This window comes from Sarcophilus harrisii, chromosome 4 (assembly GCF_902635505.1).
Source record: "Sarcophilus harrisii chromosome 4, mSarHar1.11, whole genome shotgun sequence".
Classification (NCBI taxonomy): Eukaryota; Metazoa; Chordata; class Mammalia; order Dasyuromorphia; family Dasyuridae; genus Sarcophilus; species Sarcophilus harrisii.
In genome coordinates this window covers 90,369,885-90,394,392 of record NC_045429.1, presented here as the reverse complement: position 1 = coordinate 90,394,392, position 24,508 = coordinate 90,369,885, and the positions used below count along the sequence as shown (strand labels likewise).

At 39.1% G+C, this 24,508-nt stretch overlaps 1 protein-coding gene across 5 annotated transcripts; it reads right to left on the bottom strand.

The window, feature by feature from the left end:
* Nucleotides 1–208: 208 nt before the first annotated feature.
* Nucleotides 209–21,829, bottom strand: LHX9 (LIM homeobox 9). Of its 5 annotated transcripts, none has more exons than XM_031937091.1 (7): nucleotides 21,736–21,824; nucleotides 21,268–21,341; nucleotides 15,289–15,407; nucleotides 12,840–13,042; nucleotides 11,405–11,760; nucleotides 4,678–4,880; nucleotides 209–381 (listed from the first exon to the last, which is right to left on the bottom strand). In XM_031937091.1, the coding sequence occupies exons 2-7, from the start codon at nucleotides 21,293–21,295 to the stop codon at nucleotides 325–327; spliced, it is 966 nt and encodes a 321-aa protein (XP_031792951.1). In that variant the 5' UTR covers nucleotides 21,296–21,341; nucleotides 21,736–21,824; the 3' UTR covers nucleotides 209–324. The 5 variants fall into 5 exon arrangements, with proteins under 5 accessions (XP_031792951.1, XP_031792950.1, XP_003767592.1 ...); XM_003767544.2 differs by lacking the exon at nucleotides 209–381 and adding an exon at nucleotides 3,091–3,381 and having other exon boundaries at nucleotides 21,736–21,829; XM_031937089.1 differs by lacking the exons at nucleotides 209–381; nucleotides 21,268–21,341; nucleotides 21,736–21,824 and adding exons at nucleotides 3,091–3,381; nucleotides 15,704–15,936.
* Nucleotides 21,830–24,508: the final 2,679 nt, after the last annotated feature.

Genomic DNA, 24,508 nt, shown 5'->3' with positions numbered 1-24,508 from the left:
TGTTGTTGCTATATTTTTAGTTTTTTAAAGGAATAATTGTCTTCCAACATGGGTAGGGTATATTACTGCCAGGTTGCTCTGGTTTGTACACAGCTTATCTAATTTTTGCTTTAAACCACACAATTTTGTAAGCCTTCATTTGTGTTAGATGCCATAAAGAACATAAATTTTGTTAACATTCAGGAAATGACATTTAGGTCTCTCTCTCTCTCTCTTATTTTTTTTTGGCTCAATAAATTTTTTAATGTATGATTATCATAACCTAATGTCTTTGTCTTCACTGCAGTGGATTTCCGATCAAACTTTTCCCCTTCTTTTAATACTTTAGGGAATTTTCAAACGTCGGGATGTTTGGCTGTAATGCCCCAAGATTTGTTCTCCCTGAAAGAAATCATAGTGACAATTTATTAAACTACAGAGCAACCTGGCTTGTAGGGGTCTGCAATTTCTATTGGGGTTTAGCATTATTCATTTGTGTTAAATATACCTAGCACTGAATCTTTATCATATTTAGGTGGTTTTTCATGCAATTACTTTAGCCACTATTTATCTGCATTTTTAGAATCTGAAACTGGGACTGTTGTATCAAATCAGTGGGGCTTTTTTTTTTTATTATCCAAAAATGATTTTAAAAGGAATCTGGAATTACATTGCATCCCAGTGGCACACACAGTGAATAAGAACCAGGGATTGAAAAGCTAGAGACTAATTGTCAAATATTCATAAAATTTGTATTACCCTTTTAACACGATTCAGTCATAAATATTGGAAAGGAGGGAAACACATCAATTCAGGGAGACCTTAAATAAAACTGATGGGAAATAAAACTCTTTAGATTCAAAATGGTTTATTCACACAAATTTAATAGGATATATCACAATTGTTTGGTCCATAAATATTTAGGGGAAATAGTTTCTATACAATGTATTTCTCAATAAACAAAGAAACATGGACAATTTTGCTAGACCACTTACTGTACTATAAACACGAAGCTCAATATATAAGATTATTGAATTTATCAACTATATTTGAAAGAGTGCACAACTGCTTTCTATGACATGTTTGTCCCCTCTAACAGGATACACCATAAAAAGAGTTTCAGAAATAAGAGGTAAAACAGTACAAAACTAGTGAGGTGTCAAAAGGGCTTAAAACAGTTAATTTAACAAACAACACATATATCCTGATTTTTCACAAACTTACTTCCAAGTTATATCATAAGGCACATATTAGAACTGAGTTATGATTAGTCTACTTAATAAAGTAGATCTATAGTACCATATATTGTTCTGTCAAAGAACAAAATTTATATGTATCAATATTTTTACCTGTAAAAGTGTATTAATAAGATCTCAGCCTTACCAAGGTTGTTTGGTCTGGTTAGTGGTAAATGCCCATAATGTAATAGAAATAGGAAAAGTCAAGATTTAAGCTCCATATAAGATGATAACCATACTTGCTAAATATATAATGGCAATCACACCTTTCTTCTGTTACAGTGTTAACATCTCTTCCATCATCTTTTTTTATTTTTAAAAATAAGCTACTTTCTGTGCTAATTTTCTAAAAACCCTGAGCAAAAGTTACAATAATGCACTTTAATGTGGGCAGTGAACTGTCAATATGTAACCACACATTTATACAGCCAAAAGGACACCTTTAAATATATTAAATAGCCACCCTGACCACCAAAAGAGATTTATGGGGCCGAAAAAGTGGAGAATATGTGCAAAGTTATTCTTAACAATCCACTAAAGCAAGACATATATCTTGACTTTTTCTGAAAAAATTCACAATCTAATTGGTATTTAACTACAACAGAAGCATACAGATGAACATTCACCACTGCCCAGACCATTAAGATTTTTAGTTTAAATTAAAAAAGAAAAAAAAATGCTATTGTAAACTAGGAAATTATTTCAGATCAGCATCCACAAGGCTTCTGAGTTTATCTGCTTCAGAACAGTTAGCTACAAATCCCAAATTCCAGAAAACCTTTTTTTCAAAAACATATCTTCTTATACAAAAGTAAAATAAAGCAGAACAAACAAAAATATAATGTTGATGGAAACAATATCAATGTGCTGAAGTTTTAAAAGGTGGTTTTTGTTTTTGTTTGTATGTGTGATGCCAGGAGCAATTGTATGGAAAATCTGAAGTAAATCAGAGTAGCAATGAATCAAATTAACTAAACCACTTTTCTAAACATCTTAATGAATTATATTTTGCTTATTTCCATTTTCCCTGAAAAAAGGAAAGTAACTTCTAGAGAATTACCTCAAAAACCATATACTTTTCAGTCGTTGGAGACAAAAAGTATAAGAACTTTAAAATTCTAGGTGGAATTTTATGGTAGGGAATGAATAGGGTAATATCTAGAATCTTAAATGAAATAATAAAAGAATTATTTTTGTTATTGTTGAATTATATGCCCATGGAAGGAAAATCCAACTTCCTAAGTAGATTTCCCCAATTAATCATAAATCATCTTGGAATTGGATGAGTTGGATGAGACTTCAACCATTGAACATTTACACTTTTCTAAATTATTTTGTAGTGCTTTTGTTTAATCATATTTTTCATTTGAACTTTTTGGTCCATGTGAGAAATCATAATCATCTAAGTTTTCTTTTAAGTTGCAAAAATAAAAATTAATGTGAAGACTGCAAAATTCCAGAATCACATATGTCTTTGCCATTCAGAAAATTCCATTTGGTGATAATTTATCTGATTGTTTTTAGCCTGGTTATTAAACTGGGAATTGGATTCTTTGCCCATGATAATAAAGCTCATTTTTCCCGAGATTCTGGAAATAAGTAATATACAATTTTAAGAGGCACTTATTAGAATGAGTCAAAAACTTCCCTTACCTACTGAAAGACCTAATGACTTTTTTTAAATCCAAATACAGTTTGTAGACAAAGTATGTTCATTTTAAACGAGAGACATGACTGTAAACTCATTGGCCAAGTGGCTGCAGATGCTACACACCAAGCTGTTGTTTTTTCCCCAAAATATCTTGTGGGTTAAAAAAAAAAAAGTCTTGTAAATAATAAAAATAATAATAATAATTAGAATAATAATAATAAAAAAGAAGAGGAAGAATTAAAAAAAAATCCAATGTTAGAAAAGGTTCGTTAAGGTAGTTTGTGAGGGGCTTCCGGATTCGTGGCTGTCCAAGTTAGAGGTCACGGATGTCACTACAGTGATAGTGGGATTGGTCAGGTCTGTTAAAGTGGTCGCAGTGCCGGGTGGAGAGAGAGCGCCGCTGTCTGCTGAGGGCGGTGCCGGGAGCGATGTGCCATCAGCTTTATCAACACCCCCATTCTCCTGCCGCAAAAGATTCCTTCTGAATTTGGCTCGTGCGTTTTGGAACCAAACCTGCAAACCAATCCCAATTGATTTCTTTACCGATGTTTGTTTTTGCTGGTTGTTTTTATTTTATTTTATTTTTTTGATGTATGTTTTTCCTTTAAAAAATGTTTTGTTTTGTTTTGTCCTTTTTTAAGAAACTTTTTTTTCCTCTTTTTCACTTATTTATTTTTTCAAATAAACTTAATATTAATGCTTTCTGTGCTAGACTGCACATAACCCCCCAGCATGTCAACTGGAGCTGAAGTTAAATAATTCAAATTAAGCATAGGAATAGGGGGTGGGAGTGGGGGAGTACACTATGCCCTTAGCTACTAGTCATTAAGAGGGCCTGATCTGAGTCTTTTGAAAGTAGGGAAGAATCATAATCATTGAAAATATCTAAAGGTGAACAGCAACATGGACGGCAGTTAGTATTAACAGAGTTTGTGATTGCTGAGATCACCTCCACTTAGACCTTTCACAGATTGAAAAACCTTTTTGTCCCATGGCCTCAGACGAACCCTGGTCAGCCAGACTGCAAATGCATGCTATTGGTGGTGAGGCAGCCTAGGCGAGAAAAAAAGTGTCTGTCTCAGCACCTCCCATCACCCACTGCTGGAAAAAAAGAATTCACAATGGGACTATAATATCATCTTCCCACATGAAGAACCATACATTAAGGGAAAGGGGCATACGGCAGAGCTAATTATTTGGAGTTTGTTTTTTTTTTTTCTTTCCACTGTTACTTGTTAGAAAATTTTGCTAGTTAGAAACTGACCAAAAAAAACTTGACAGAAAAAAAAAATCATACCCTACGCCTTGGGACGTGGCAAAGGGGACCACCTGAATTTTGAAAACTGTATTGTATCAATCCAAAGTTCCTGCCCTGTGACTAGAACTGCCAAGCTTTTGCTGAACTAAGTACTGCAATGACAATTCTCCAGAAGCCAGTATTCTAAAGCCTCATAAAATACCTTTGTCTTTGATTTCTAACAATCACAGTGTCATTGCTGTGTTAATTGCATGCTTCCTATATAAAAAAAAAATATATATATATATGGTAAACCCTGTATCCTCTATGGGACCCGTCTCTATAAAACAAGGAAGAATTTGACTTCATTTTTTAAGTTTCCTGGGCCTCTCTTTGGGTAGCCTGCCATGTTCCCCCTCAAATCCTCAGCACACCCGCTTGGGATATAGCTAAATCAAACTAATGAGAAACAGTACCGACAATATCTGTATCACTCTAAATGGGAAGATAACTACTTTTACTGACAGGGGGGAAGGGAAATTTTGACCCAGCCAGTGGTGGTGACTTCTTACCTGCAGAACTCTTTTGGTCAGGCCCGTTTTCTGGGCAAGCTGCTTGAGGTCCTTGGCGTCCGGGTTATGGTTGATAGCAAAGTAGGATTTCATGGTCCGGAGCTGGTGGTGCTTGAAGGAGGTGCGCATGCGCTTGGTCTTCTGGGACGGGGGATAAGGCTGCTGGTCTCTGTCCAAATGATCCGCCTCATTTTCATTACAACCTGGTGAAATGACAACGGAAAAACCGCTGAATTAAGAAAACAAGGTGGAGCAGGAGGAACTGGCTTGTTTGCCTCAAAGTAATTGTTTGAAAAAGGAATGGACAGTAATAGATGAAGTGAGACTGAAAGAAGCACTTTATTGGAAGAGTAAATTTTATTTTTTTTTCTTTTCTAAAAAGAAAGAACCAACTTTCAGAATCAGAATCTGGTCTGTATTAGAACTTGACAACTACATTTGGCAAATTATGAGATAATTTTCTTCTCTTAGATGAGAGAGTGATTATCTTATTGGGCTCCTAGGTTCATATTCTGACTGATGGATACTACTTGAATGACCTTAATCCAGTCACTTAACCTTCCTCATTTGTAAAATGAGAGATTAAATCTGTATGGTTTGATTGCACATTATAAAATTTATATCAAAGTTCTTACCCTCTCAGAGAGGGAGGAAATGAGGTGGGGGTTCATTTTTCTTAACGTTAAAAATTGTCTTTATATGTTCTTGGGAAAAAATAAAATCCCATTTAATTCTTTTTTTAACTCTCTAGCCTGTGAAGATCCTGTCAGCTTTCGATGTACAAACCAATGAGAAAATATATGACAAATTGAAGGACAAATTAAAGCCTGCTCAGCTTCTTCTTCCTTTTTTAAGCTTAGAGTCCTTCTCAATCCACAGAAAAATAGCAAATAGTAGAAAAGAGAGTAAATTTCTTTCACTTCTTCCATGTCAGATTTGAAAAACAGTAAATAGAAATGTGTAAATTTCTAATGTGGTTATAATTAGACTATTTTTGAGACAATGTGAACCTCTAGGTATAAATGGCTAAATTATGACTTTAATCATACAGAGAAGAGGTGTTCCCTTCTCCACTGGAGTTACTTTAGTAAGCATTTCTGAGGGAGTATAATACTATTCTTACTTCTCTTTATTTGAATTTATGCCTGAAGCATCCCCCTAGCTTGCATTTCAGAGGGGTCAAGTAGCAGACTCAGATCTACTTCCTTTATGTGATAAATATGGGTAGGCCTAAAAAGTGTGCCTTTAGCTGGCCTTGGAGAGTATTTCCTTTTCACCATTGGATGTACACCAAATATCTCTTTAACATTAGAGATGTTTTAAAGAAGAGGAAGAAAAAAATACTTGAAACCAGCCTAAAATTCATTATCTCACAGATATAAAGCTGCATGGACTTTAATAACCCGAGCTGGTCATTCATATGGAGAGTATGACTAGTAAAAATGAATGTATCACTACATCTAATGCCACAGCTAACTTCAGAACAATAAGTATAAAGGACAATTTTTAAAAATCCTTAGCTCATCCTCAAATGTACGCCTATGTTCTTGGTTCAGTTCTAATAAAATTTCACTTAAAAAATTAATCTGTGAGTTTTAAAATTAGCTTCATTATGGAAATAAAAAAACCACAATTACCATCAATTAATATTAGCTCTTCATTAGATCATTTAAATGTTGCCTACATGTTACCTTATAGTCAAATTTATTTTTCTAGTCTTGGAGAAACCCAAAAGAAAAAAATTAGGAAGGTTATATTTGATCATAATGAAAAACATTAAATATACTGAAAACTAACAAATAAGCAGCTACTCCTAAATAGTTCTAGCTATTTACAAAATGTTTCCTTTCTTAATATTTTCTTTAAGATATGCAAGATACTTGACAGGTCAAGTCCCAGCTAAAAAAACACCTTTTACAGAAAACCTTTCCTAGTCCCCTTATTTTTCATACCTTCCTTCAGTTATTTCAATTGATCTTGTATACCTAATTTACTCTCTATTTAGATCATTTGTACAAAGTTGCTTGCAAATTATCTCATTTACTAGATTATGTGCGTGAGAGCAGGAACTATCTTTTCCTTTCTTTGCTTCCCCAGAGCTTAGCACGATACCTGGCACATAGAAGATATTTAATAAATATTTTTTAACTGACCGACTGAGATCTGATTAGCTTTATTTTTAAAAAACAAAAATTAAATAAACTTGATATAAAGTTGGTCATGTGTAGATATTTAAACATTGTACTCAGAGGCCTTAAAGCTTGTCAGAAATTAGATTTTTCCTTGAGATAATGGACAATATTCTTCTAATTTTAGAGTTTACTTTATTCAGATGTAGCTACTGATGTTTTATTGCAAGTTTATATAGTATAACATTTTCACATCATCAGAATGGTTAAATTGGCATCCAGAAACCAACTGTAAACCTATACTTAGCCCTGTAAAAACAATTTATGCTTCAGGATTTGAGTACAGAACTACCCACCAATATCAAAATGACCAGAGGCGTATAACTCATGTTTCAGAGTTTTCTCTGAAGAAAATTTATATGCCTAGCAGAGGTGGGTAATAAAACAAATGGTAAATTTTCTTGGATGACATGTTGGATAAGAAACACACTTGGAACAGAAATTTAATTTGATTTTTAGATACATACTCAACTTTGCATACCTTACTTTTTTATTTCCAGGAAATATATTGATAGAGTTGCTCTTAGATAAGGATATTATATATACATATATATATACATGGATGTATATATACATACACATAATTCCATAATCACTGTGTTTTAAATCACATTTCCACAAGAGAAAATATATATGTGTGATTGTTTAAAAAATTTTTCTACTGCTGTACTTTTGTAGCCTTTTTTCTGATGAGTAGCATGAGATATATTTTAGTATATTAAACAAACTATGTAGTCACTCATACATAAATGCTAGCTAGTGAATCAAATCATTGTTGAAAGAGTTATTTTATTTTATTAGAATCATTGACTTTGTATTCCTATCAAAATGCTATTATACAATTTAATAAAGGAAGAATTTTCTACTAACGTATTCTCTTAATTTAGTTGTCTTATTACAATTTTTACTGTTGGGATTGAACCTTTGGTTTCATTCAAGGGGAAAAGTAGTGTCAAACTGCCCTCCCCCAATGAAGATCTGCAACTAGTCTGTAATTTATAATCTTACAGAATTGCCTGTGACACTAAGAGGCTAAATAACTTGGCAGGGTGACACAGCTAGTCTATTCTAGAGATAGCATTTGAACCTAGAGTCTCCCTGGCTTCAGTACTAGTCCTCTATCAACTCCATCATGCTTCCTCTGTTTATAGCAAATAGATTAGGTGAACATTTATAATTAATTGTGTCTTCCTTAGTTTACCATATGTTATAATTTTTCATTTTGAATTATGAAACATATAACTTAAAAAGAACATAAACTAGTAAGAAAAACTAAATTATTGTTATTTTACTTAGGAAAATGTCAAGGTTTTAAGTTTGTTGCTATTTTAAAATGGACAAGTTAAACCAAGTTGTGAGAAATATCCCCCTCCAAAGATACCACTAGGGGTCACTGCCACATTCATTTAATATTTGAAATAAGTGGAGAAGTTTGAAAGGTTAAGAAAAAAATGTAAAGGACTTGGGAAGGACACTGTTAGGTAGTTTAATAATAGATTGCTAAAATGATTTCTATCTGCTTCTAAAGCAAAATAATGTTTTTCCAGACTCTGAACTTCATTACTACTTTCCTCATTTTTGAAAACTTGTCCTCAGAATCCTCCCTCAAAACCTTGGATTTCCTTCCCCAAAGTGGCTACTTAGTTCATTCTTAATTGTGGAAGTGGGTATAATTTAAATACGAATGTGCTTTGGAATGCACCTAGCATATTTCAAATACTAAATGACCTATATAAATGGCCTCGAATTTTGAAAAAGGCATTTATATGTTACGTCTAACAAACATTTGATCCATGTATAAATATATATATAAGAATATATGTATATATATATATATATAGGCAATTGCTCTTCACTGTACTAAGTAGCAAGGTATACATGTTTATTTCTATAGGTACATATATTCTTTACGCATGTTTACAACATATCCATGTGTAAATTATACTTGTTTTCTTCTAATAATATGCCACCTTATGTATAAATATTCTGCATATTAGAAAAGATGCCAGCCAATAAAAATCCAACGAAGACTAGAAATTTAATGAGGTAAAACTGTTAGACCATTTTATTTCCTGCTTAAGGAAATGCTTAACATGTTTTTAATTCTCTAGGGTTTCTTTTGCTCGTTTTAGTGCCAGACACTGGCATTAGATTCGTAAACACTATTTTTAAAATGGTTTTGTGGCTCCTGATACTTATTCAAAGTACCACTTAAACCAGTTACCGAATTTTTGACATCACTGAACATTTCTTGACCCTTTTGTTTAACCTTCTTTCTAGAAAAGAAAATCTTCTTCATCAGCAGGAGCCCCAAAGTGGTGCTAGGTGCTTTTCAATAGAATATCATTAGAAACCCTAGATCGAGGAATACAATAAAAATTGTATTCTTAATACATACAATTTTAGAACTAAATGAAAAAAAAAATTTTTTTTTTGGTCTTTCATGAAGATGGTGGCACCATTGATTCCCGACACTCGGTTTTGTTTTGTTTTGTTTTGTTTTGAGGAGATCTTTCCCTAAATTGAAAATCAAATAACTGAATGACTCTTGTGAGTTTATTGGTTTGTTTGTTTTTAAAAGAACTTTGCATTGAGTTCTCCAGTTTTTCAGAGCACTCACGCTGACCACACCCTACAGTCCCCTTGGAGGGATGGTTTGAGAATACAAAATCAGAATCGGGGAGCGAATCAAACAGAATTAATTAGGTTAAATAAACAAATGCAAAACTCTATTTGTAATTTGGCTAGGAATCCCCACTCTCTGGGCTTTCTATAGACTGCAGGGAATCTCTAGCTAGAAAAGAGTCTTGTCTTTTTTTTTTTCTCCTTTTTTTTTTTTTTTTTTTTTTTTTTCCCTTTTCTCTTTTCCTAGAGACCAATTAGGGCCCCGGTGAGTGGCGAGGGATTCCGATGTCATCTTCCATTAATAAAGAACAATTAGTGCCCTGATTGCCCCGGCTCCGAAGGCCACGCATCAGAGGAGATGAAATAACCGCACTCGGTAATGCGGCCCTAGACCAAAAGCCCCTTAACGAGCCACTACAGGGGCAGGGGCACGGAAGGGCGGCCGCTCGGCTGGGGGTTGGCAAAACGAGGAACGGCATCCTGCTGCCCTCGGCAGAGAAGGATTAAGCAGGTCCCGGGGCAAGCTGGAGGATTCGGTCTTTTCCTTTTCTCTCCCTCCCCACTCCCATACCCCCAGATCTATTCAAAACTGCCCCAGCTTGAAAAAAAAAAAAAAAAAAAAAAAACCGAAGGACTAGTCTTTGAGAAACTCTCACCAACTCTGGACTTTCTGGGCCCCGGGAAGTGCAATGTGTCCAAAAGGGTGGCGTGTCATATTGTCTTCCCCACTCCAGACTTCTTAGGGGTCCCGATACCCACACCCGAGAAATATGTGGCAAGAGTTAAGGACCGTTGCTAAAAAGCGCACCGACCTTTTCACTGAATTTGAGGAACCTGGGGTAGGGGCCTTCTTACTCTTATTCTTTAGGATTGAGAGCCGGAAAGGGGCGGGAGCAGGAGGGATATAAAGGTTAAGGCGAGCCAAGGGATCCCTTAGTAGCTTTAAAATGGGACTTGGGCTTTTTGAGACCTTCCTCAACATTGCTTTTTGTGACTTAAAGGAGGAAAGCTCAGACCTGCTCTGCTTTCACCTCCAGCCACCCTGCTAATAGGAATTAGCTAATAGGCTTAGATAGGAGTGGGGGAGGGGGTGGAAAGCAACCAACCTTCCCTGCCACCTCCGAGTTTAAGAGAGACCCAGACAGATAGGTAGACAAGTTAAGAAAAAAGAGGAAAAATGTTGCCCTCAGAGAATAATAGAATTTTCCCGCCTCTAACTATAGAGGCTTTTGCCTCACTTTTGGAAAGAAGGATAAATCTCAGCTCTCAACTCCTGGAAATCCTGCCCAGCAGCTAAACTAGGGTCTCTTTCCAACCAGATTCAGCAAGGCCTACGTGACATTAATTTGTCAGTCATTCAGAGTGTGTTCGAACTGGTCGTTTAGCATATGTAACAAACTTATCTTTCTCCGACGTGATACCCAGCCAAAATCTTATTATTACATCAAGTTTGGGTTTACTACAACCAAGGGCCACTTATCATCAATTTAGGGCTAGCTAGTGATCTCGAACTCTGCTTTTTCAGAGTTAAGGATGAAATTAAAATTTCTTTTCACGGTGTTTAGAAACCCCTCCACTAGAACTTGTGCCTGGCAACCCACAAACTGCCCCTGGCCTTTCCTCCAACTAAAGATCCTGAAAGTAAATGGGCCACCATTGGTACCGGCCATCTGGGGATTGCATTTGTCTCCCTGCTGTGGAGGTTGTAGTTGATCGGTATGCCTCTCTCTAGATAAGGATTTTTTTTGGGGGGGGAGGGGGGGTAGGGAGAAGGAGACAAGGTGGAAATGAGGAAAACTGAATTGAGAAAAATCAGTCCTAGCCTAGTGACTTTCACAGAGAGGAAGGAAACCCGAGGTTTTTCCTCAGGATGCAATTAAGCAAGGGGTAAACTATCGATGTCCTAGGCCCACCTGAGTTGTAATTGACGATGTCCACTCCGAGGGCAGGGCTTTTTCTTTTTCTGGGCCTCCCTTTCTGGACAGTGCCAGTGCCGTTGAAGTAAGGCAGTGCCAACCCGCCGCTCTTAGCCGCTAACTCAGTGTAGCTAAGCTGCGGGGGATATTCTCCTTGTAAAAGGGTCTCAAAATGGGCCCGACAGTAAACCAGGTTGTCCTTCATGCCAAAGTGATCGCCGGTGGTCAGAGTTTTGTTGCAGGTAGTGCAGGTGAAGCAGCTCAGGTGATAGACAGACTCCCTGGCTCTCATAACCATCTCGGAAGCCGAAATCCCAAGGTGGCAGCGGGCACATCTCTGCACGGAGAACCTTCTGAAATGAAACATCAGAATGGGAGCATGAACTTAGAACAGGCAGAACCACGTCCCCCCCGGGATAGGGGGGAGGGGAATAAAAGACTGGGGGGGGGGGGCGGCAGCTGGGGCTGGTCTGCAGCTGTCTGACACCTTCCCAAAGGGCCCAAGGAAGCTTCTTAAGAGTCCAGGGACAAGTGAAATAAAAGAGTTTATTTTATGTGTTTGAAACAAAGGATGAATACTTTGCAATTTTCCTTTCCTTTTAAAATTGACTAGACATGCATGTGTATATTTTACAAATGTATATATATATATATATATATATATATATATATGTACGTATAAACATACATGCACACAGGTGTATTTGTGAATACACGCATTTTTAATGAAGACTCTCTTCCTTTCTTCGCTCTGCCTAAAATTTGAGTATGATCCCCTAGGCATACTTATATCCAGCTCTGTCCCAAAATAAGCAAAATAAAAACCGGGAAAAGTCCATTTTAAAAAAGCACTTTCGATTTCTTTCCAACTATTGGGGCAAGTAGAAAAATTCAGTGACCTCTTTCCATAAAGAATTTCACTCTTGGTTGACTTAAAATGTGCCCCTTAGAACCCTTTCTATTTTAATTTACAGGGTCCTCCCCAAGTCCTACAATATAACAATCACCATGGATATTAAATCCGGTTAATAAATGTAAACCTTTCCTTCTTCGCAGGAAACGGAAAATAGAAGGAAAGGGGGAAAAAAAACTCAAGTCTTTCTACCATAAAAATTCTGCTCTTAAACTTTACATAGCTATTTCCAGGCCTCCTAATTTCCTAGAACAAATTCAAGTCTTAAGAACTCTCTAGATCTAACAACTGAGATCTGAAATAATTATGCTTCTTAATGCTTATGTTTTCTATGATGACAAAGACAGAAATGCTTGATATCTACAGAACCAACTGCAGCGGCACCAAAGGGCAAGCTTTTTGCTTCTAATTACATCAACAAATACACAGGTTGTGCATGGGACATCTCTTTTTATCTTAGCTTTGTGCAAAATCGGGGTGTCTATAGCCTTGGGTAGAAAAATTTGTCTGAATGAATACCTGTAGTAATCCTCCTTGCAGTAAATGCTGCCATCCTTGGCAAAACAGGTGAGCTCTGACTCCAAAGCCAGTTTACATTCACAGCACTTAAGACACCTCAGGTGCCATTGTTTGTCAACGGCCAGCAGGTAATATCTATCAGAGATCTTCCCTCCACAACCAGCACACAAAGCAGGCTTTTCAGGGCTCATAGGGGGCATGCTCTGAAAAAAGAAAAAGAAATAAACCAACAACAACCACAGAAGATATGGGTTAAGAAAGAAACAGAAAAGGTAAGCATTGCACTGGAAGGTTAGAGTCTTGGCAAGATGGATCAAAACTGGTCAATTGAAGCAAAGAGAATGTTCCAGAACCCAATACTTCCCTGAGGTTGTTCAGAATACTGCGAATTCTCCGGCATAAAAGAGAAAGCAGCGTCTAATTTGGTAAACATGGAACTTTAGTGTTTGTTTCATTCAACACCATTCCCTCCATCTGTCTTTTTGTCTGTATCCTGGACTGCAAAATATTCGAAACTATGGAAACCTACTCCCAGACAACAGGCTACCAGTCGAAAGGCCGACATAGGGAAAGTACTGGGAGTTTATTAACAGCAGTCTGGAGGAAACTGCAGAATTAGACTAATTGAAACCTAAAGTGTCCTTTTAGGAATGGGCAAAAAGAAACCAGGGGGATTTGTTAACTGTACTCCTGGTATACAAAGAGTTAGATCAAGGCAAAGACTTGATTTTATTGTTAGGTTACATTTTCAATGGTATCACAACTATATTTCTAAATCTTAGTAGACACAGGACCAACCAAAGCAGAAGAAAAATCTTATGTTGGTCCTATGCCTGTGCTCTCAGTTTAGCAGATAATAAATTTCTACAAGATTTGACAGATCCTGAGTGTCATAACTTTGCAAAGTAGGCTATAAGGTTTCTATCTGATAAGTTAATAAAGTACATATATTATACTCGAAGTATCCCAAATGAACTAATGCTATACTATATCAAGCTATACTAAGACTTTGGGGACACCCAGTATACAAACATACATTTGTATAATGTTCATTGTTCACATGTAAATACATGCAGATACATATTTTACAATGAAATTCGTGGTCTAGCATCAGTTCCGCTTCTTGTGTTCAGTTGTACCTGACCAAGGCGATGGCAGTCATGGATTGGGCAGAATCCCATCATTAACAGACTCAAGTTCGACCAGAAGTTCAGGTTTTGTGTTTAAAAAAAACACACACACACACACACACACACGAGAGAAATGCCAAAGCCATCTGTTAGATATTTTCCTCAACAGGAGAGAAATGTTTTGTTCTACCACTGACGCCCCTCCTTTACTGAATTGCAAAACCTAAAGAGAGTTTTCGTGTTCACAACATCGTACGATGTGACCAGACGTTAAAATTACACAGAAGTCCTTTTAGCAGAACAAAACAACCCCCCCCCCAAAAAAAAAAAAATCGCTAAAGTGTTTTTTGGTTTGTTTGTTTGTTTGTTTTTTGGCCACTACTTTGTTTTATAATTCCCCATGTGTTATGTGTAGGAGATATGCAAGTAGGAGAAAAATATATTTATCTCCCTTTCCTGAAATCATTTCCGGAGTGTCCTGGCTATTTCCACCCATTTTAAGTTGCAAACGTTTTCGGCATGGAAAGGTGTCTAAAATAAAAATAGATGGATCTCTCTTGTTTTGATTTTGTTAAAAAAAAAAAAAATCTTAACGAGGGTTACTTTCATAACTGATCTCTCCCGAATTCTTCACCTGCCTCCACTAAGGAGGCTCGAGGTGAAAAGCCGAGATATCTTAAAAAGCCTCTCGTGCAGTGAATCAGGATGAAGTAGCGAAGGACATGGGGACCACGGACTTCGCTTCCTTCTATTCATCCCCCCATTCCTTCAAGTGGCATGTATAACCCTCGAGGGAAAGCCAAAGAGATTCCTTCTTCGTTAAAGGACTGAAAACTGAGAGTCAAGAGTTGGAAACAGCCTCAGAACTCAAATCTGTCTGGAAGCTCTTGGTCGGTTTCTTAAAAGTCCGCCCAGGAACAACCGAGAAGTTTAGAACCAGGGTGCCCGGAGTTTGCATAGAGAACAGGGACTTCCACCCACGCTAGTTCTTAAAAGCCAGCCACTGCTCCAAGGTTATCTCTCCATCCCAAATCCCGGGCAGAGAGACCCGTTATTTTTCGCACATTTTAAGTAAACAAAACAGTCTGAAAACCCAAGAGTCTACGGCAGAGTAGTCGTCCCTCTCGACCCCCAACACACACACATACAGAGAGAGAGAGAGAGAGAGAGAGAGAGAGAGAGAGAGAGAGAGAGAGAGAGAGAGAGTTTCCTCGCTTTACAACCTCAATGAGGAAAGAGGTGGAGGTTGTGGGACATCTTTTCAGTCAAGTAGAATTGGGAAAGAAGTGTGCCCGGGCAAAGTGCCGCGGGTTTCTTACCGCTTCTCTGCCATTCATCTGCCCTCCTTTGGCCAGGCGGGACTCCGTCTTAGATCTCCTCTCCATCTCTTCCATGATCCCTTGGATATGGCCCCCGGAGATTCCGTGGAAAAGCATGGCTGGGGGACGGAAAGGACAAGTATTTTCTTCGGCTCGGCACCCCACTATTTCCATATACAGACACCCCAGAATCTCAGATCATCCAAAAGGAAAAAAAGTCTACACCGTAGACAGTCACTGAGTGGGGGGTAGTGGACTAGGGGAGAAGAAGACGGAGAAAGAAAGAATAGAGGAGAGAAATTGCAAAACCAACTTCTTGAAGGAAAAAAAAAAGCACCAATAGCTTCTGGAGGAGATGTGCGGAAAACAAACAAACAAGGGGGTGGGAAAAGAAGGAGAAGAAGGCGAATCTTACTGCTCTGGAGAGATCGGATTACTAATGGGAAACAACTGGAACGGGGGAGAAAAAAAAATCTGGTGGAGACAGAAAATAGTTTTGAACACAAAGAAAGAAAAAGAAATGCTATTTTCAGCCGTCCCTGGATGCTTTAAAGTTCCCAGTGCCTGTAGGTTGGATTTGGGACTGCTGCTTTCCGGAGCTGTGTCCAATTTGTTAAGAGACTAAAGCCAGCCCATTTTTGATAATTTAGTAGGAGGAGTTCTCTCCCTTGAGCTGCCACTGATTTTTATTCAGACAACAAAGACCTGTCATACTCCTCTCAACCCCCTAGTGATCGGCCAGCAGTGACAAACATTACAATGGGGGGAGGAGGGAGGCAAGAAAAAGGGGAGGGGGACATTTTATGCAAGCCCCCTCCCCGTCTCAGCGTACACACACATCCCCTCCCCTACACACACATGCATACACACCCCCTCCCGGATGGATTCGCGCGCACGCACACACACATACACCCACCCTGGCGCACACGCTTACACACACACGCCTTCCCCTCCAGATACACACTCCCAACGGTTCCCAGCGGTCATGTTTTAAAGGCAAAAGGCAATGCTTATTGTCTTAGTCTGGGCTCAGGAAATGCAAAGAGGGTTCTAGGTCAAGACTAGAGCCTGGCCAAGAGAAGAGACAAACTATCTTGACTGCACAAACTTTGTCGGACGCCGTAGTTTGGGGCTCTGATCTTAAACCTTTCTGTTCTGCACCAATTACCGAAAACAGACACCTAGCTCAGTAAATTAAAGGTGTAGTTTCCTTTTTTTTCTCCTTTCCCATCAAAGACGTATATCCAATGAAGAGTTTTCTTTCTTCGCTTTCTCCAGGGTTTGGAAAGTGTTATTTAAGGAGATGCTTAAATAAGCTGACTTTTGTTTCTGTTGGCAGAATGTTTTAATCCTCAGATAAAGAAGTGTGTGTTTGTGTTTGTGTATGTGTGCTTTTGAATATGCAAATCTAATGTGTAGTTTCGGGATTTTATTCCCAACTCCAAGTGAATGGCAGTTTTAAAGACAATTTCTCGTAACTTTTAAATTTTGTTCGAAACTTGCCAATAAGGACCACAAATTCCTATCAGTCACGATTCCTGTTTACCCAACAGGTAAGAAGTCAAATCAATATAGACTCGACCACTACAGACTTTGCACATTCTCTCGTAGACTTCAGGGGTGAGAAGGTTTCAAGAGTAGGCAAATGTAGGGAGGAAGGAAAGGAAGGCGGGACAAAGAACTCGAGCTAAGAATGACAAGAGATTAAATTGTTCGCGTAACCGAAAGCCCTTTAACAATTTCCTCCAGCCAAAAGTATCTGACCACATCAGGGTGTTGTTATAGGTTGATTCTATCATTCAATACCACCACCTACCCCAAGTCCATGGAAATCTGATGGGTTTCCCAAGTTAGAAAGGTAGACAAGAGATTAGTGAATCCAGGCTAAAAATAACGATTCATCGATTCCTCCTCTCATTTCTTTCCTATTTTCCTTCCTTCCCCATGTCCTCCTTTTTTTTTTTTTTTTTTTTTTTTTTTTTTTTTTTTTTTTTCACTGAGCTCTCCCTTTCCGTGCCTTTCACTGAAACAGCTGCCGGCTGTTTCCTGACACCTCAATCCCTCCAGAAGGATCTTCCTGGAGGCAGAGCTAGCTGCTCCCCTAGTCCGTAGGGATTTCTCCACTAAACCCAACCCAGTCGTGAAAAAAACACCAGGCGGGGCCACGTTTCCTTTCCCCAGCATCACAATCACTTCTCCTGAGGGGTTGCTGGAGTCACCTCTTCCATGAAACCCAAGATGCATTCGGCTTTCTCCCAGCTCTTTCTCTGAGAGTCAAAATTAATGTTATTTGCAGATCGGCTGTTGTTACATTCCTCCGCGTGCCAGAATGCAGCTCATAAAACACCATTTCACACAAAAATGAAGTCAACCAAGTGAAATAAGCCGAAGATTCGCCCCCCCCCCCTTTCTGTTGGCACACTAGACCCTGGACAGCAGGGCTGCTATTTACTGTAAGTAATGTAATTAGCCCTTTTGGATGAAAATCAATGTGCTTTAAGCACACACGCGCACAACAAAACACCAAGGGCTTCTCAGAGTGAAGTTTGGGAGAGACAGTTGCCTTTTCACCAAAGGTCCTTTCACACAGAAGGAAGTTTTCCGTTAGAGGAGTTAATATCTAAGACTTTTGAAAAGGAAAAGGAGGTTTCTCTTTAGGAGGAAAGAAAACTTGTCAATTAGCACAAATCGTCCCTGGAAATTTAATCCGGGTAGATGGTTTGCATTTTTCCTAATGATCTCCCTCCCCACTCCCAGAAAAAGAAAGTTTGAAATTATAATGTGTGTCTGTTTCATACAACAACATCAACACAACATCATTCTGGGCCTCAGTTTCCTCACATATAAAATGATGTTGTGGAATAAGAAATGACCCTTCTACTTTATGATTCTATCAAGATTTTCATTTCAAAATTTGGAATTTCGTAGGATGGGGTTGTGAGACGCTTGGTTGAGAGAAAACAGGAATTAAAAATTATTTAAAAAGTGCTCCCTGTCTCTAAACTGGTAAAGCATGATTTAACTCTCTTGGGGGTGACATCTAAGTTCTGAGTGTCTTTTCATATTAAAATTCAGGTTGCAATTCTCTCTCCCATCATCTCTGCTCCTGCTTCCTTTGCTTCCTTCAATGTCTCATATTGAGGACTCTGCCTTCTCAAGTCCAGGAGGCCCCGAGAAACTCGAACTTTGCTTACACGTTTAGTTCCTATTCTGTTTGGTCTTGGGTTCCTCTTGTCTTTGTTAGTTTCACTCTAAATCGCTCTCAGCACAATCCCGGCCTTGCTCAGCGCCTCCTGATTCGTATAAAGAGGAAGTCCTTAGGACGCTCCCCGTGGAGCAAGAGACCGTTCAGAAAGCGGAGTTTTAGAAGTCCATGAGTCTTGCATTGTGCCCTTAGGCGTCCCGACTTCCATACAGGAAAAGCTAATTTCATTTGAAAACTAGAGGGGGCTAAGAACAATTCAACTCACCTTCCTTTCCGACGTAGGAAGAGGAGTGGTCTCAAGTCCCTGGGCAATCAGGGCTCAAATAAAAAAATAATTTTAAAAAAAGAATAAAAATAAAAGGACCTTCTCTATATTCTTTATGACTCCATTGGCTCTGTATTTCCTCAGTCTTTAATTTGAAAGTAGCCTCTTCCAGCCACAGGAGTTTCTGGTACTAACCGAAGAAAGCATCCAATAGTCTACCTACTCTACCCCACTTTGTGTCAACTCCAGAATAAATTGCCTGGAAGTGCCTATAAAAGTTGAAATATTTACTCTTCCCCTTTTCTTGCCCCTACACCCTGCACCCCCATTCTTTAAGCTAATAGTCTCCGCCTTGTTTAATGCAACCTGCAGGTGCAGAGAGGCAGTTTACTCCATCCAAGGGCTTTGAGAAAAGGTGCTTAGCGTCCTTCCCTATCTTAACTCAGTGACAGTTTTAGAAATAATTGGACAGATCGCACAAGTCAACTCAGAAGCAACTAAATCCCTTAAATTGGGCACACTTAATTAATTATAGCTTCCTTTCTTTCTGCTCCACCAGTCATTCTTATGCTACTGTTGCCAATGCTGCTGTTGGCTCTGAGAAGACCAGCATTTCCTTAGGTTAGGGATTATAAACATTGAAAAGATCCAAAATAGAGAGTCTAGGCTTGCTTGAGCAATAGTCAGATGAGTCTTCTAGAGTTCTCCAAGAGTACCTTAGTACACCAAGGTAAAGTTGTCGTCCTAGGATGCATCGGTGGCAAAACAAAATGTTTGATTAGGAAAGAAAATCACTCTTGACAAACACAAATCAAATGACTGCAAACAAATCAGCTGATTTGTCAATCAACATGTTTGTTGGATAAAATCTAAAGGTAGAGCCCCTTTCCCTGAGGCAATAAACAAAATTTCACAAACCCAAATTGCCCACTTTAATTCCGCCGCCGTTAGATAGGGCTGGATTTTCCCTTCTCCTAAAATGTACAGGCATTTTTACTACTACAAGGATGGGAACTGTGAAATTTTATAGTCACCTAAAGTAGTCAAATGTTTTGTGAGTCATTCAGAGCATTGCAGGTCAAAGCCCTCTTCCCCTACCTCTCCCCCCCCCCCCAGTTCCATCAAAACCTAGCTCTCTTTTCTAGTTCAATAAACAAACAATTATTAACTGCCTACTATTGTGCTAAATGTTGGCAAATGATGAAAACTTCATAGTCTTCAATGACCACTATCTAATCTGGAAACAACTTGGGATCTTTGGCAACGCCCTAAGAACCAAAGTGAATCTTTGTTGGGTGAGGTTTCTTAATGGTGACTGGTATCCCTACAGGTCACGGAAATACTGGAAGACAATTGTCCCAATTGAAGAGGGATGATTGAACATAATCCTCAGCAACTCTGTAGCAGAAATTTTTTAGGGTGGGAATTTCAGGACAGAGTGAAAGGAGGATAAGAAGTGAGAGGTGAGAATACACTCTGCCTTTGTCATAAATAGTCAGTCTCCCACCGGGAGCCAAGCCACAGTTCAGTCTCATGTCTAAGGCAACTTCACGACCAACTTCCCTCAGAACTCAGAAGCATTGTTCCTTGAGCTGGAAAGGTCAGCACCTCTCCCCTCTGCAACACACACCCATCTCCCCCATCAAATCTTTTACTGGTTGGGGAGGAATTTTCATTTCTTCTAAACCCCTTCTCTCCTAAAGCCCCTTAAGTTCTCTAGTATAGGGGTGCTGATGATAGAAAAATACTTTCAAAAACTAAAACTCTTTTACTAGTGAGTCTCCCCATATTCATACCAAATCACATCTCAAATCACCAGCGATGTGAGTATAAAGTATTGGTTCTCTTAAGAAATAAGGAGGGAAAAAATAAGAATTTGCCTTGCTACTTTACTGGATAAAAACATATCAAACTGATAGTATTTCTCAAAATTTTAGATAAAACACAATATTACTTAAATTGAGCTTGTAGTCAAGGTATATTCAGTGCCAGAAACTGTCTCTTGTTTCCTATAGGTTTTTCATCAGGTAATGTCACTTTCCACCGGCTCTCTTTCATTCCAGGGACTATATGCTCATTCGGACAGGGATGAAATCCTCCCTTACAAAAGATTAAGATATCTATCCTGTCGATCCAATTCCTTCGACTGTGCCCTGCACCGAGAACTATACCCTGGAGAAATGCAAAGACATTCACAGGAAAGGGAAGAAAGGATACACAAGGACACGAGAAGAAAACTAAATGGGGCGAAGAGAGGGAATCCCATTCTGTATATCCATAACCTCTTTCTTTCTCATCGTAAAGTTACTGAGTATTTAAAAATAAAAATTAAATACATGCAGATTCATCCCCCCACTAGCACGCAGGAAAGCAGAAACACACAGACAAAATCACAAACTCATGACACAGACACAAATATACAGATATAAGTGCAATCGCGAGGTTTGGGAGGTAGGGTGGGGAAGGAAAAACATAAAGAAAAGGAGAAAGGGTGTCGTGTATAACTGACCTGCCTCTAGAGTGGTGCCGTTCAGCATCCTTAAGGCTTAATTTTATCTCAACTTTAATGGTACTTGTCCGCCACTGTAATTAAAAGCAGCGCGTTAGATTCCCATTCAGATCAGATCACAGTGTTTCCTAAGCAGCACGGTCTTTGGTTAAACAAGGTTAGAGACTAACGCTAGTAATCACAGTCACAACCTCTAGCTGCAGTCAACCGCAAACTCAGGTGAAGGATGCAGCTCCCTAGCAAATGAGGCTTTTCCCCTTTAGGATCTAGAAAGGCTCAGTCTTCTGAAGCTGATGGGAGGCGGGGAAAAGACACTAGACGTTTGCCTGAGATTACACTAGGGGAATCGGCCATCCTGTGCTGTTAAAAGGGGGATGACACAAAACGGCATTCACCCGCAGCTAAGGAAAAGCAGGAGATTAAAAAAAAAAAAAAAAAAAAAACAAAAAAAACCTGGCGTAATCTTACCTTGAGTACTCAGGTGTTCCCCCAAAACCTGACTCCTTAGTAAGGGAAAGAACCCAGAGAGACGGCGACTATAAACCTGCCAGTAATAAATGGGTGTTGTTCCTCGTTTCTCGCCAAGGTACCTTGTTAAATCAAAATAAACAAAACTGCTGGGTAGGAAGACAACTCTCTCTCTCTCTCTCTCTCTCTTTCTCTCTCTCTCTCTCTCTCTCTCTCTCTCTCTCTCTCTCTCTCTCTCTCTTTTCTCTCTCCCTCCTCCTTCCCTCTCCCTTCTCCTGTCTCTGTCTCTGTATCTGTCCTCTACGTGTCTCTGTGTCTCTCCTCCCTCTTTTCTCTCTCCCATTGCAACCTCGAACATGGAATTGATGTGCAGCTCTCACCTCTGACCTCCTCTGCCAGGCTTTTCCACCTGTCTTTTATTTTCTGTTTGTTTCTAAATCGTGACTGAGGGGAAAAGGAGAAAATGGGGGAAGAAAGGAAAAAGAGGGAGAAGGGAAAAAAAAGGAAATAAAAGGGAGGAGGAAAGCAAAGAGCCTACTGTAGATCGAGATGTTAGCTTCCCTTGTTCAGTTTTTTCAACCCGTCAGTAATCAACTAAAGTGTTAATGGGGGAGTCAGCTATAAATGAAATTAATAAAGAGCATCTTTAGAAATTTGCAGAATGCTATATCTGGAGTCTTTCTGAGCAACCTGTATCTCCAGGCCAGGAGCTCGGATTTTCTTTCTTATACCCTGTCTTAAGATACTCCCTGCAATAACTTCTCATATAGTAAGTACATGGAAGAAGATGAATGAGAGGCAGCATCTATGGGTAGTCTGACCACTGCTAAATAAGTCTTCCACTTTCTCCTCCTTCCCTTACCAAACTCCCCATTTCTCCCCTCTCCTCTCTTCTCCCATCCCGTCTCCCACATTCTAGGTTCCTTTAAAAGAATTCCAATCTGAATTGATCTGATGCGATCTGATCTCCTGATGTATCCGAAGGGAGCGGTAGCCCACAACCCTCGTGTGATTTTGGCATTGTCTCGCTAGAAAGTCAGAGGCAGGGTAATCAGCAAAGTGAATCCAATTTAACCCATTAGGATAAAATCGGATGCCAGGATGAATGGAAATCATCGCAAAAGCTATAGTCCAGTGACAAGCGTCCAACTAACTGAACAATAGGCACCCACCCTCTGGTGGAGAATTTGTTTGGTTGGTTGGTTTTACCTGATTTCAGGTTCCTAACAGAGGCTCTGCCTAATTTTAGGCAGATCTAAGCAAAGTCCACCAGGAAGTTGAAGGGATAAACTAGAAAAAGATGTCCCTTTCACCCGTTATTTACAGATTTTTTTTTTCCCCTCGAAGAAAGGGGCGGGGATTTCGGAGAGAATTATTGGGAGGATCATCATATTTGTGGTTGTTGTAGGGGCAGAGAGATTGGCTGCCTTCTTTAATGTTTTTCCATGTGACAGTGCCAGCCACCCCCACTCTTTTCTCTTTCCTCCTTAGCCCAGCCAAACAATGAGGCTCTTTAGCATATCTAACCAACCTCTTTTATTCCAAGTGACAAACTGTGTTAATGAGCTTCAGAACGTTGGCTGAAATAGTTTCCATCCAGAGGGGCCTATCAGATTAAATTTTCTTTGGTACCTCCTATAGGAATGGACCTTCTGAAATCAACCAAGGCTAAGAAAATCAATCAAAGACAGGACATTGTCTTTGGGAGAGGTTCAGCAACATCTTTTAGGGGAGGAGAATCAGAAAGCCAGCTGATTCTTGATTCTCTCCTTTACTTCCAGCATTTAGAACTGGAGCTGTCACTCAACCTTGGGTCAGGGTGAACTGAATGGCTGTTTCTAGTCAAGCAGCTAGATTTAACAGAAAATCCCATTGGCTTACCTTTCTTCCTCTCCATCCCCTTTTTCTTTTTCTTCTCTCCTCACACAAAGTTCTTTGATCTGTTAACCTCCCCATCCCATTTGGATCCCAATCAGGAGTTAAAGAGAGGGGAATCTTCGAAGTGCCCAAGGTTCTTACATTTGGCTGATTCAAACATCTTGAATGAAGATAGCAAGGTGAATGACATTAGAACTCAAAGGGTATTACATTTAGGAGAAGGCTCTTTACCTTTGTTCATCTCCACCTAGCATATTTAAGCCTGGAGAGAGAACAGAGCCATAAATGGTGAGGGTCTCCAATTCTAAAGTAAGCACTAGAAACCTCTGCCAGCCAGTTTCTAGGAAAACAGTGACACTACTCAATGTGGCCAATATGGAACCGTATAGAGCAAATTAGTAATCCTTCTCTTGTGTATAGTCCATTAATAATATTCAATCAGTCTTTACCTCTGTGCTATGATTGGACTCAAAGATGGTGCCAATGGGTTTCACTTAATTATCCCAGAACCAGGACAGATTGTGAAGATTTTAAAGAGTTTTGTTCCTACTACTTAAAAACTCTTTCCCAGGAGTTTAAGTTTGCCTGCCAAGGACAATTTCTAAATAGAGCACAGGGGCTAAAGTTAATTCTGAGAGTAGAAAGGGAATATGACAGCAAATGGAAAGAAGAGAAAAACTGAGGTTGATTCTGTGCCAACATAAGAAATCCATTTGATTCCCAGTGAATTCACTGTAATGCCAACAAGCCATATTTCACTTGCCTGGCACCATGGCTCTGTCCTGTGGTCTCTTCTGGCGGGTGTTTGTGTCTGTGCCAATTTTGTGCTGCCAGGGGATAGTTGTAGAGGCAACACAGGGAAAGACTCTTTGAAGAGCAGAATACAGGTTAGAGG

Bases quoted from the DNA above. Each gene is read 5' to 3' on its own strand.
- LHX9 (XM_012547768.2), bottom strand. From the start codon at position 15,462: ATGGAAATAGTGGGGTGCCGAGCCGAAGAAAATACTTGTCCTTTCCGT. The intron at 4,881-11,404 runs GTGGGCCTAGGA...TCATTTCACCAG, and splicing joins CATCGTCAATTACAACTCAG to GTTGTAATGAAAATGAGGCG. The intron at 3,382-4,677 runs GTAAGAAGTCAC...ATTGGTTTGCAG, and splicing joins TGACCAAAAGAGTTCTGCAG to GTTTGGTTCCAAAACGCACG.